This window comes from Xenopus laevis, chromosome 1L (genome assembly GCF_017654675.1).
Source record: "Xenopus laevis strain J_2021 chromosome 1L, Xenopus_laevis_v10.1, whole genome shotgun sequence".
Taxonomy (NCBI): domain Eukaryota; kingdom Metazoa; phylum Chordata; class Amphibia; order Anura; family Pipidae; genus Xenopus; species Xenopus laevis.
The window spans coordinates 176,971,055-176,984,302 of NC_054371.1; the positions used below are offsets into that span (position 1 = coordinate 176,971,055).

The 13,248-nt window shown below is 38.2% G+C and overlaps 1 protein-coding gene across 9 annotated transcripts in view; it reads left to right on the forward strand.

Moving 5' to 3' along the window:
- Window positions 1-13,248, forward strand: part of atxn2.L (ataxin 2 L homeolog) — a 57,270-nt gene that overhangs the window by 15,768 nt on the left and 28,254 nt on the right. For 5 of the 9 annotated variants that reach the window (XM_018250007.2, XM_018250025.2, XM_018250043.2 and 2 more), the window contains exons 3-10: window positions 2,747-2,806; window positions 3,955-4,026; window positions 4,346-4,496; window positions 6,633-6,775; window positions 8,305-8,396; window positions 9,268-9,465; window positions 11,128-11,312; window positions 11,771-11,980. In XM_018250007.2, the coding sequence (XP_018105496.1) occupies window positions 2,747-2,806; window positions 3,955-4,026; window positions 4,346-4,496; window positions 6,633-6,775; window positions 8,305-8,396; window positions 9,268-9,465; window positions 11,128-11,312; window positions 11,771-11,980 (1,111 nt within the window). 9 annotated transcript variants of the gene reach the window in all.

Genomic DNA, 13,248 nt, shown 5'->3' on the forward strand with positions numbered 1-13,248 from the left:
CCACTTGCCTGCAGGGTAAGTTTAACCATTGGTGAGTGGTGTCATGTAAGGTGGCCAGGAAACAAATGTTAAAGAAAGTATATAAGAATTCCTCCCTAGATAATGGTTTCTGCACACTTAGGGGCAAATTTATTAAGGGTTGAATTGAAAATATTAATTTGAGAGGTTTTTTTTATGGTCAAAACTGTCAAATTTGACTAGGAAATTATCCAAACTCGATTAGAGTTTTTTTTATTTTTTTTTAAATTAGATTTTCGAGATTTATCATACTCTGGCCTTTTATTAGACTATTCACCAACTAAAAGCCGATTTGTTGTTTTTTTCGGAGAATAAAAACTAAAATCAAGTTTGATCTAATTTGATTAGTTTTCTGGTCGTTTAAATTCATCAGTTTAAAAAAATTACATTTTCTTTCTGTTTTTAAATAAATTTCCCCAAGTCGAATTCCTGTGAATTTAAGGGAGTTTAAAAAAACTCACATGAATTCGAAATTCGACCTTTGATAAATGTGCCTCTAAATATTAAAACAAAATTTGCATTGTTAAAAGCATACAACGATTTAGCAGGATCACTGCAAGGATGTTTTGGTGGTCCTGTGGCCAGGGGGAATTTTGTGTTTTCCCTCTCTGACCCATATTCTGAATTCTGAATCTGTTGATTGATGTTTTGGACTATTTTACCATTTTCATTGCCCGGAGTCTGGTGTTCTGAGGCAGTTTTAGTCCCTGTCTAAGGACTGAGAAGCCAAAGCCCTCTTCAACATGGTCTTGTCACAAAAGTTTGTTGCCACTTTCCACTCTGGTTGTCCACTTCCACTTTTAATTTTTCTAATTTTGGGGGGACAACTTAAGCTGTCATCTTTGAATTTTCAAAATCCGGCACTTTGTGCTTTTCCCCCATTTGGCACACATGGCAATGGCAACATCTGAACACCAAAGATTTTCAGCACGACTGCATCTGGAAGAGCACGTGTTTTACTTTTTGAATCAGGTTTTTTGAATCCGCTGCTTTGCTAGCAGTTTAAGTTACACTGGGATTGTGGTTAATAACATGGTGCCTTGCTTTTGAAATTTCACTTGCCAAACGGCTTCTGTTGCAGTCTTGAACAATCCCTATAGTGTAACATGGCTAATGTTTTGTGGAGCTTTGGTGCTCCTTTCAGTGTGGAGTAACATGTTCTTCAAAAATGTCAGCTTGAACCACCCCAGAAAGCCGTTCTCCTTGGTGGTGCTATTCTGCTTTGTGCCGTGAGATAAAAAGGTGCCCTACATTATTTGAACCCAGTATTCCTTTTTGGTATGTGCCCGTTCAAGTATAATGCAGTGTCTTGTGTGTGTGTGTGTGTGTGTGTGTGTGTGTGTGTGTGTATATATATATATATATATATAGGAATCTACCTTCTGTTTACCAGCTCAGCAAGGCTACAACCTGGTCTTCAACCTGGCATATACTTGATTCTGATCTAATGCTTGGAATGCTCAGGATCCTCAATTTGGACAGAAGGTGTTGTGGTGGTTGCATAAGTTCTATTTACCTTCCCTTTACGAGTTGATGACTAAATTGCGTGTCTTTGGGATGTCCTGATCGTTCCGGTTTCCCCTCCCCAAGTCTGAGAACGAGCGGATTTTTATACTTAAAGGGGACCTGTCACCCAGACGCACAAATCTGTATAATAAAAGTCCTTTTCAAATTAAACATGAAATCCAATTTCTTTTTTTTATTAAAGCATTCATAGCTGTTGTAAGCTTATTTAAAAATCTTACCTGTCAATCAAATATTGTCTGCCCCCTCTTCTATGCCTTAGGCATAGAGACGGGGCAGACAATTACTTTCACTTTCCATTCAGTACTTCCTAGATGTCACTGCTCTCAACACATTCCCCCATTCTCTTCACCATTTAATTGTGTAACCACAAAGCTTGCCTTAATAAGTGTCCACAAAGCTTGCCTTAATAACAGTGTCCACAATATGGCTCCTGCCTGCTTGCTATAATTATGAATTCCTAGGCTGAAGGAAGAAAGATTCAAATAATTTATGTAGTGTAATTAAAGTTCTCTCTCTATCTCTCTCTATCTCTCTCTATCTCTCTATCTCCTGCATAATTTCTCTTTAAAAAGCAGAAAATTAAAACCCTCAAAGCAAGGGTATTATAGCAATTTGTTTCTCTTTGTACCTCCGAAGCCTTTGTTTTTTAAAAAGAACAATAACACCAAAAACTGAAAGTCTTAAAGTAATTAACATATACTGTTAGCATGCACTGGTAAAAGCTGTGTGTTTGCTTCAGAAAAACTACTATAGTTTATATAAACAAGCTGCTATGTAGCCATGGGGGCAGCCATTCAAGTAGCTGGGGAAAAAAGCAGAAAAGGCACAGTTTACATAGCAGATAACTAATAAAACCATTGGGCAGGGCTTATCTGTTATGTGCTATGTAACCTGTGTATTTTTCCCCAGCAGCTTGAATGACTGCCCCTATGACTACACAGCATCTTGTTTATATAAACTATACTAGTCTTTCTGAAGCAAACACACAGCTTTTACCAGTGCAGAGAATCCATACATTATATTTGTTACTTTGATACATTTTTAGTTTTGCTTTTACTATTCCTTTAAAAACAAGGAGGAGGAGTTGAAGGATATTTGTACCAACTCCACAGCCCTGTAAAAATCAAACTTCAATTGTATATTGGATTTTTTTTTTTTTTTAAAGATAGATCAATAACCTACTTTTTCTTCACATTTTCAGATCTCGTTTGATGGTATCTATGCAAATATGAGACTGGTTCATATTCTTACATCAGTAGTTGTAAGTATTTAATTTTTTTTCGTTTTTCTTGTTTTCTAGCCAAAATATGCCCCCTGTGTACACTAACAAAGCATATCTTCTTGTCAATGCGCACAATTGAGATGTACGGTGGTCCAACTTTGGAAACGGCAGCAGAAAAAACATGATGAGTGGCAGTAGTCTTGGCTATCATATGACCATATGTCATTTCTGCTTGTTGCATGCTTGGAACACAAGCTTATGGCATAATCTCGGAAGTAATTGATTTCTTACTGAGTGAAGGATACAAAGGAGATATTCTTAAAAGAATCTGCTTACACAATTTACAGTTGTACCTAGAAAACCAATCCAAGCACACTGGTATCTGCACACAAGGGTGGTTTCCTTTGCATCACCATCTACTACACCATAACAAAGCCTATTACGGTTCCTCATAGAGATTCTTATGTTCTGTGGGTCCATCAGAGGGGCAAAGTGAATGGGAGCTGCAGTCAATAGAGTACACACTTTAGTGCTCAAGGACTGATTTGGGCATACAACAATATAGCTTCTATGTGTTAGCTGCATAAGGCATAAGGTTTTTGCTTGTTTATATTTGTTTTTCCAATTGTGTACATTTTCAGTATACCATGTTTGGTTAAAGGTTTGTGCAGCCAGTAGTGCCTTTCTTCCTCCTTCTTGCATGTTGATTGATCATTATTGGGGGAGGTTTTAGGTTGACCCCATGGTACAGTTTTAGGGGAATTGTGATCTTTGTGCATACAGTAAAAGCCTTTTCTATGGTTACCATTAAGGAAAACATGCCACCCCCCCCAGGCAGAACATAGGCCAATAGGTGTACTTTTACTTAGTTCTCTATATTCTGTCTCCTAGGTTTTTCTGTTTTTTTCCCCTCTCTTACCCCTAGGGCTTGGATAATAATAAGGGAAAGCATACAGCTGGTATGTAGGAAATGGAAGTGTAGTGTCTCCATAAATCTGGGTTAAGCATTTATCATGGTACAATAACTGTATTCTGATTTTATTAATTTTTGGGTATGAGGTTGAATCCAACCCCAAGAACTTAAACTGATATCTGCCTAAGGATATTACTGGTTTCCTGTAAATTTTGTTTTCACTTCTATTGACTAAAACTAATCCATGCTAATAACTTTCCTCTTTTACTCCCAGGGCTCAAAATGTGAGGTATTGGTGAAAAATGGAAACGTATATGAAGGTGTTTTTAAAACTTACAGTCCTAAGGTAAGTTTACTGCAAAACATGAATCTTTCTGTAGTGTTGGGATATGGTGCCATTAAAGGGACACAACCACATTTATATACAAAATTAATTTTCTTAATGTTCTGTGAAACACAGTCCTAAAGTTAAATAAACCTATATTAAAATGTTTTGCATGTTTTAAATTTTTGTTTGGTTTATCCCCATTGTATCTAAGTTAGATCCCTAAATACAGCCACTTGTAGACTCCCAGTTTTTTCCATTCCAGTAGGGACAAGACTACATGTGCATGACTGTGTTTAGTAAGACACTTCACTGACTACATATTTTGTTAACTTTTCAGTGCGATTTGGTGCTTGATGCAGCTCATAAGAAAACTACAGAATCTATTGTGGGGCCAAAGCGTGAAGACATTGTGGATAGTATATTGTTTAAATCTTCCGACTTTGTTATGGTGCAGTTTAAAGATATGGATGTGAATTATGCAAGACGAGGTACAGTGTATTTTTTAATTTTATTCTGAACTTTGATTGTGTTTCACCCCCACCCCCACCAAATATAAATGAAAGGTTAATTTACACCTAGAGCTGAGCATTTTCTTTGAGTTTTACGTATAATAATGTTGTCTGCATTTTTTGAAATTGTGAATGAGAAGTTTTATTTAAATATGACTTGGTCCTATTGGTTTGTCAGGATTGTTGTCTAAGATTTAAATGATTATTCTTCCGTTTTATTGATCCTGTGGTTGCTACTCTGTGGTCCCAAATGTGATTTTAAAAAAACCCTATAGTAAACAGATAACTGATTTTTCCATAATTTGGATCTTAATACTTTAAAGGAGAAGGAAAGTTTAAAAAAAACAACCTATCTTTTTCTCTTTGCCATTACCCCCCCCCCCTCCTGAAACACCACATTGAAAGTGTAATAGTATTAACATATTTGTGCACTAGCATTCTGAACTTTGTCCGCAGTGGAAACTTTGGCGCCGCCATTTTCAAATCGCCGCATCACTTCCGCAGATTATGAATCACGAAAAACAAATCCAGGAAGCAGTATATTTTTACCATAAACCAATGTTCTAAAATTGTGCTTTTTTTTTTTTTTATTTTATTTTAAAAAAAAAAAAAAATTGTTGTATTACTAAAGACCTCGGTCAGACAGACCCGAACGCTGGGTATATTTGGTTGTCTCTGCTCCTTCGCTTGCTGGCAAGCTGTTAATAAAAACCCAGAGTGAGGGCAATCGCTTTAAAGCTTCTATTTGTAACCAGGCAACAGGAACCATTAATCTTGAGTCTACTAGAAAATCATGTAAAAATTTAAATAAACCCTATAGGCTGGTTTTGCTTCCAATATGGATTCATTTTATCTTAGTTTGGATCAAGTACAAGGTACTGTTTTATCACAGGGAAGGAAGAGAGAGGGCAAGTGTTCACCGTAGGTTTCTGTCATTCCTAGGGGGGGTCACAGGCACACTGGGTTGATCCCTTCTCTCTCTTCATGAGGCATGGTATCCTGCCTCCCTCAGGGTTTTTTTTTTGATTTTTTTTTTGGAGACAACAAGGCATCCCTATAGGCTTTTGTTTTAAAGGAAAACTATACCCCCAAAATGAATACTTAAGCAAAAGATAGTTTATATCAAATTGAATGACATATTAAAGAATCTTACCAAACTGGAATATATATTTACATAAATATTGCCCTTTTACATCTCTTGCCTTGAACAACCATTTCGTGACTCTATCTGTGCTGCCTCAGAGATCACCTGACCAGAAATACTACAACACTAACTGTAACAGGAAGAAGTGAGGAAGCAAAAGACACAACTCTGTCTGTTAATTGGCTCATGTGACCTTACATGTGGTTTGTATGTGTACACAGTGAATCTTACGATCTCAGGGGGCGGCCCTTATTTTTTAAAATGGCAATTTTCTATTTATGATTACCCAATGGCACATACTACTAAAAAAGTATATTATTATGATAATGGTTCATTTACATGAAGCAGAGTTTTACATATGAGCTGTTTTACTCAGTATCTTTTAATAGAGACCTACATTGTTTGGGGGTATAGTTTTCCTTTAATTATTTTCTTTCATTATACTTTATTTTTCATGTTGCCTGCAGGAGCTGGTTAGTCTTCAGTGCCATACCACCCATACCACCAAGATACTTCTTACTATTGTCCAGGGGAAGCTTAGTGCTGCCATAGGCATCTAAGAGTGCTCCTCCATGCAGCTGGCCAGACTGTCTGAAAGGGAATTTCTAACTATGGAGTGCTCCTATCGTGTAGTAGAACTGCTGTAGTGGCAGCTCCCTTTTCACATGACTACTGGCAGAAAAGAGCCAGGTACATGCAGTGGAGTTGGGTGATGGAGCTGACAGGTTGCCTGAGCGGAAGAGTTTGCTCACAGTCTGGGGCAGCGCTTTTCACTTTTTTTCTCTGTTGTGCATTGGTTTGTATCGGTTGTCTTCCAGCGCATCCTACTAGCCTGTCTCTCTTCCCTGCTCAGTTTGACTCGCATGTCACCAGGCTGTATGTTTTTACACACAAGTGCTCACAAGCATTCAGGGCAGTAAGGTAGTTGGGGGGAATGGGCATTATTGATAATTGACATTTTTTTCTTTCAGATGGGTTCACAGATTCTGGAATTGCTTGTAGGTTAAATGGTGAACATAAGGAGAAAGATCTGGAGCCGTGGGATGGTGGTGAAAGTCTCATTAGCAGCACACCTACTGGCAAAGATGAGCTGGAATCTTTGGAAAATGAGGTAGTAAGTAAGCCTTGTATTACAGAAATGATATCTTCACATACTCTGAAATCGGTCTTTGTAAGGGACAATTTTTGCCTCTGAATATGTGTGGCTCTGAAGATGTCTTTATTTCCCTTATAAAACTAGTATGCTATAAGCCTTTTTCAACTGTGTAACTTAAGATTCTTGCATACCTTCCACAATAGCACTATGTGCATTGCACACTGAGCTCCTCATCTCTACTTGTGATATAAATGCTAATTTTACACTGGAAGAAGGGTTCCAAAGTTTATGTGCAATTCAGTTGCCTTCACATTTAAGAACTTTAAAACAGCATAATGAAATGAGACCATTTTTTTTCCTTCAGGAGTGGAGGTTCTAATATCACATGACGGCTGTCAGTTCAAATTTGACATTCCGGTTCTATAGCAGTGTTTCTGGTAACTGGAATTGCAGTTGCAGCATCTTCAGGGACAGAGATTGATGCTTTGTGATCCTGCCGATTATCCATGTTGTCTGAATTTCAGATGTCTTGTTACAATGTGGTCAGGGTTGTTAAACAAAAGAGACTGCCTGGGATGTGTCTGTCTTTTGAGCCTTTATTTAGATATTTGACTGCAGAAGTGTATTGGCTAAAAACAGTTGGGGGCAGATTTATCAAAGGTCGAGGTGAATTTTCGAATGAAAACAAGTCGAATTTCAAGCTATTTTTTGTGTACTTCCAACTAGGGAATACTCCAAATTAAATTCTAATTTGGAAAAAATTCGAAAAATTACTGTACTGTTTCTTTAAAAATTTGACTTCGACCATTCACCATCTAACACCTGCTGAAATGCTGTTTTAGCCCATGGGGGACCTCCTACAACCTGTTTGGAGTCAATTGGTGGACTTTAAAAAATCTAAAACTTTTTTTGGGGAAAAACTTAGAATCTAATTCGATCGAATGCTGTATTTCTTAGATTCGTACAATTCGAATTCGGCTGAATACGGACCTCTTAGATTGAAAACAGACCTATTCGACCAAAAAAAACCTTCGACTTAATTTTTTCAATTCACCCTTGATAAATATGCCCCTAAATTATCAGATTTGATTCTTACAAGGGCTTATTTCTGCTTCCTGGTTTTGCAACACTTCCACTCCTTTGAGCAACCATTGGTAAATCATACAGAGCTGTAATTTAAATATACAGGGTTATCAACACTGAACATAAAATGCATGTCAGACACCTTATTAACAGTCATAAAGGATTTTCTTAAACTTATTTAAGGCATTAAGGATGAACTTTTCAATGGAGTAAAATTTAAATCTGACTTTGGAAAGTACAAAGCATAAAGTGTCCGTAAATCCTCATTCTAGACTAGAGGTGGGATTTGCGGTACTGTGGTAAGCACTACACTACTACTTGACTACATTCTTGTAACCTCTGAAATGTTGGTCTTGAGGTTATACACTGTCCCAATAAACGGGATAAGCAGCCCTGCTTAATTATTGCGCCGTCTCTCTTTAGATTTCAGTCAGTCATGAATCCTTTGACATTTTGTCTTTTAGTCTAATGGATGGGATCCAAATGAAATGTTTCGCTACAATGAAGAAAATTATGGTGTTGTGTCAACTTATGACAGTAGTCTGTCTTCGTACACGTAAGTATTGTTATTTTGTTCTAAATTATTCCTAAAGACAAAATAATCATTTTCCATTTCCACTGTAATTTGGTTTAAGGTATACTGGATTTGTGGAAAGTATGTCTTTCACACTGTAATCCCAGTTGTTTCTTTTAATATCTACAAGTATCCATGACCTTATACAGGATCTCGGTTTTATTTACCCTCTCTATGGCCACATTAAGAATTCATCGGTTTTGACTGTATGCCCATAACCTACCACACAAAGTTGCCTGTCATTAACTACCAGCACAAAATTTGTTCGATCTGCTTGTGAAGTTGCAGTTCTGTGGTTTTTGTTTTTGCCACCTTGTTTAATGTAAGATACTTCTGACACTCCAACCAGGATTTTTTTTTATCACAGAGATGCAGTAGGCTGTTGAAGGTGCAGTCCTTAGTGTGCTGTTTATATTCGACTTGCCCCTATTACAGCATGGCCCCAGGATCCTCCCCCCCCCCCACACTTTTCCCAAGTTTTCTTGGGAGTGTTGAGTACAGCTTTGGGAATTTTTAAGCAAAAAAAAGGTAATCCTGACACATTCCTCTTGGTTAGTAATGTATCCATATCCCTTTATTAGGAACTAAACATCTTCTTCCATGTGGTCATGTTTCTGTGTTAATTTTTTTTTTTATGACCAATATGGAGCGGTATAATTTATGGATTGGCATATTTGGACTTTAAGAAATATTTTTGAAATTTTCAGTCTCTCTTTTCAGTATTTATTCATCTCCTAAATACTGCCTTCAAGTATGTGATCTAAATGCTAAAAATATTGTACTAGTGATCTTCTGGGGGTTTTTTTTTTTCCCCCAGAGAGCAATAAAATTTCTTTCTACCTCCAAAATGTAGTGTTCCATTAGAAAGGGATAATTCAGAAGAATATTTGAAGAGAGAAGCCAGAGCAGCTCAGATTGCTGAAGAAATTGAATCAAGTTCCCAGTATAAAGCTAGAGTTGCCTTGGAAAATGATGAGCGATCAGAGGAGGAAAAATACACGGCTGTTCAACGAGCCCTTAATGACCAGGAAAGGCACTCACTGAATACCAGGTATAAGCTTGTATGTGGAATATATGCATATATGTAGTAATATAATTAAAATATAAAGCGGTTGAATGCAAAAGTTTGGACACCCTTCTACTTGTTTTGTAACACTAAAAAAATATTAAGTAAAAAAAAAAAAACCCATTCTCCCCTGCACCAGTAAAAGATGTAGCCTGCACAAAGTTTACTACTTTCAATGCTTTATTAAAAACACCTCAATATAACTCAGCTTCTGGTCTACTGAAATAATGCGATGGGGCGACATTCACACGGCAGGATCCGACATGTGGCACTCAACATCTCCTCCTAACTCGACTTCTGTCAGATCGGAAGTTCATTTTTACTACTATATGGAAGATTTATCCGTTGCTTAGAGGAGCCCAATAACCATGGGTAATAATTGATGCTTATAAAGCAGGAGAAGGCTATAAAAAGATTGTAAAACACTTCAGGCTTGCAATTTCCGCTGTCTATAATGTCATTGAGATATTGCAGTTGAAGGGTAGAACTTTGGAAGTCAAAACAAGATCTGGGAAATCAAAGACTTAAAATGGCCATACACAGGAAGATTAAAGCTGCCGATATCTGTCCTTTAGACCGACTCGGAAGATTATCTGCCCATGTGTGGGGGCTTCTCCCTGATCGATATCAGGCCAAAAATCGTCCTGATATCGTTTGCGTAGGTTTTATTTTTCCTGTGATTGAGGACTACATCGGCTAGTTGATGCAGTCCTACGACCATTCAGTGCCCATTGTAATCCGATCATTTGACCCGACATCGCCCTGCTGTTGGTGGGCATATTGGGGAAAGGTCGCCAAACGAGCGGTTCTTATCTTGTATGGCCACCTTCAGAGAACCACTTGTATTTGGCTGACGTAGAAGTATTTACTATTTCATTGTTCAGTGTTGGTTGCATAAAAATGATCTGCATGAAAGAGAGATCAGTAGGAAGCCTTACCAGCAACCTTATCACAAACTTCAGCATCTGCAAGCAAGTGCTGCAGGCAGAAAGTATACAACTTGAAGGGGTTGTTCACAGATTTGAGTTAACTTTGCATGATGTAAGTATGATGCAGAGAATCATATTCTGAGACAATTTGCAGTTGTTTTTTTTTATTTAGCACCTCTCCAGTTTCCAATTTCAGAAATCTGGTTCCTAGGCTCCAAAAAAACCCAAACCCTAAAAACCGTGCATTGATTTTTATAAGATACTGAGATATGAATAGGAGAGGGCATAAATGGAAAGATGAGTAATTTTAAAAGTACCAGTAACAATACATTTGTAACCTTCACTGCTGGGGTATTATAAAGGGGAAAAAGCCTGCAAAGTTTATATAAAGTGCTATTTATCTAAAGGAAGTGCTAAATGTACATTGTAAAGTTTGTCAAACCAAGTTAAAAAAAATATATCGATTGAAATACAGCACCACAAGTCTTTTCGATAAATAAAAATGCTTTATTGGAACACTGGCAGGACCTGGATAAGCGACGTTTCAGCCTACACAGATCCTTTTTTCAAGCTTGAAAAAGACTGTGTAGCCTAAAACGTTGGATTGGAAGGTGGCCAGTGAGGGTACGTGCACCAGGACCCACAAATTGAAAAAGTTTGGGAGCTGATTCTACCTAATAAACAAGTTTTTTTTAAAAAAAAATGTCTATTTTTGCAGAGAAAATAAGTACATTCCACCTGTGCAGAGAAATAAAGATGCAATGTTATGGACTACTCACAGTGGAAGGCAAAATTCTGCAAGGATAGGACAGTCTGGATCAGGACCCATTCCTTCAAGGACAGGATCACATTCTTCTGACTACAACCCCAATGCTGGAGCTGATCAGAGAGTTGTAAATGGAGGCAAGTAATTCATTCGTCAAGGTATTTCTGACCTTGCAATTTAAAAAACAAAACAAAAAAAAAAGTACTATTCTAGTAAGATACTGTATAATGGCGTTGTTTTTCCCATTGTTTCTTGTTAATGTAAATTTAAGAAATACATGAATATTAAATGTGCTAGACTTCCGTAGGATGAAGGTGGTATTAATAATAAAACTAAGATGGGGGAAATGTGACCATATATCTGTAGCCGTGTGTGGTGATGTCCATTTTTTCTTAATTATGGTGCATAAAAGGTGTGAAATATGAAGGTACTTTTTTAGTTTAAATGATCTTTTGCTTCTCTTAAGATGTGCAAAAGATTTCCCCTCTGTTGTATTTTACTTTTTTTTTTTTCTGTTGACTTGTTCCCTTCCCCTTCATCTCATTTTTTTGTTTTATTTTATTATACTTTTCCTTCATCTCATTTGTTCTGTCAGGTGTTCCCTGGCCATCGCCTTGTCCATCTCCTTCTTCCCGCCCACCTTCTCGCTACCAGTCAGGTCCCAACTCTCTTCCACCTCGGGCAGCCACCCCTACAAGGCCGCCCTCAAGGCCCCCTTCGCGGCCATCCAGGCCCCCGTCTCACCCCTCTGCTCATGGTTCTCCAGCTCCTGTCTCTACTATGCCTAAACGCATGTCTTCAGAAGGTACAACACCTCTGTTTGTTTATTTTTTCCCCTTTGTTTTGTCAGTCCCATCATGAATACAACGATCTTAGGTACATCATTGTCACTTTTATAAATGGTGTCTTTCATCTATAAAAACACTGACTTGCTGGTAAAATTGTTGTTTTCATTGATAGTGGGGAAAATAGACATGTTTTAATTTCCCTTTTAACACCTATGGCACAAAGATGTTTTATTTCTCCACTAACTTCTCTGAGAGAACCATGCTTATTCACTGTCTTAGATGTAGTAGTGGAGAATTCCATAAAATGCTTAGCCAGCTATGCCCCCCCCCTGCTATATGCTATAGACCGCACGTTATTGAAGTTGCTACAGGAATTTGTTTACTGCAGGACTTCTTGAGTACTATCGGTCTTACACATGTGCCATTGACTTAAGAAACCCTTTTGTTTTTTTACTGTTTTGTTAAACAATGGAAGGTGTATGTCTTCAGACATGTTTTAAAAGGAGCACCAAAATATGTATAACTTTGTATCTTTGACTTTACAAGTTTGTTTTAAAGTCTTATATAGGAATGGTAATGTACTAAGAACAAAAAAGTGCAATGGCCCAGTCAACTCCCTGATGTTCATATTACTGAGACTCTAGGGCAGGGGTCCCCAACATTTTCCTGTAAGCAACATTCAAATGTAAAAAAGAGTTGGAGAGCAACACAAGCATGCAAAAAGTTCCTGGGGTGCCAAATAAGGGCTATGGTTGGCTCCTATGTGGACTTGCAACCTACAGAAGGCTCTGTTTGGCAGTACACATCTGTTTTTATACAACCAAAACTTGCCTGGAATTCAAAAATAAGCACCTGCTTTGAAGCCACTGGGAGTAACATCCAAGGGGTCAGAGAGCAACACGTTGCTTACAAGCCACTGGTTGGGGATCACTGCTCTAGGGCATTCTCAGAAAACATTTGCAAGCATCATCTGACTAAAGGTGGCCATACACGGGCTGATAAAAGCTGCCAACAGACTGAGTCGGCAGCTTATTGGCCCGTGTATGGGCCCCCCCCCCCGACGGGCTTCCCCGATTGAGATCTGACCGAAAGTCGGGCAGATCTCGATCGGATGGGACTAAAAATCGTCGGATCGCGGCCGCATCTGTTCCCTAGGGCCCACGATCGGATCAGCCCAATATTGCCCACCTCAAAGTGGACATATCGGAGAGAGATTCGCTCGTTTGGCGACATCGCCAAACGAGCAGATCTTTCCGTGTATGGCCACCTTTAATGCACCTGGTTC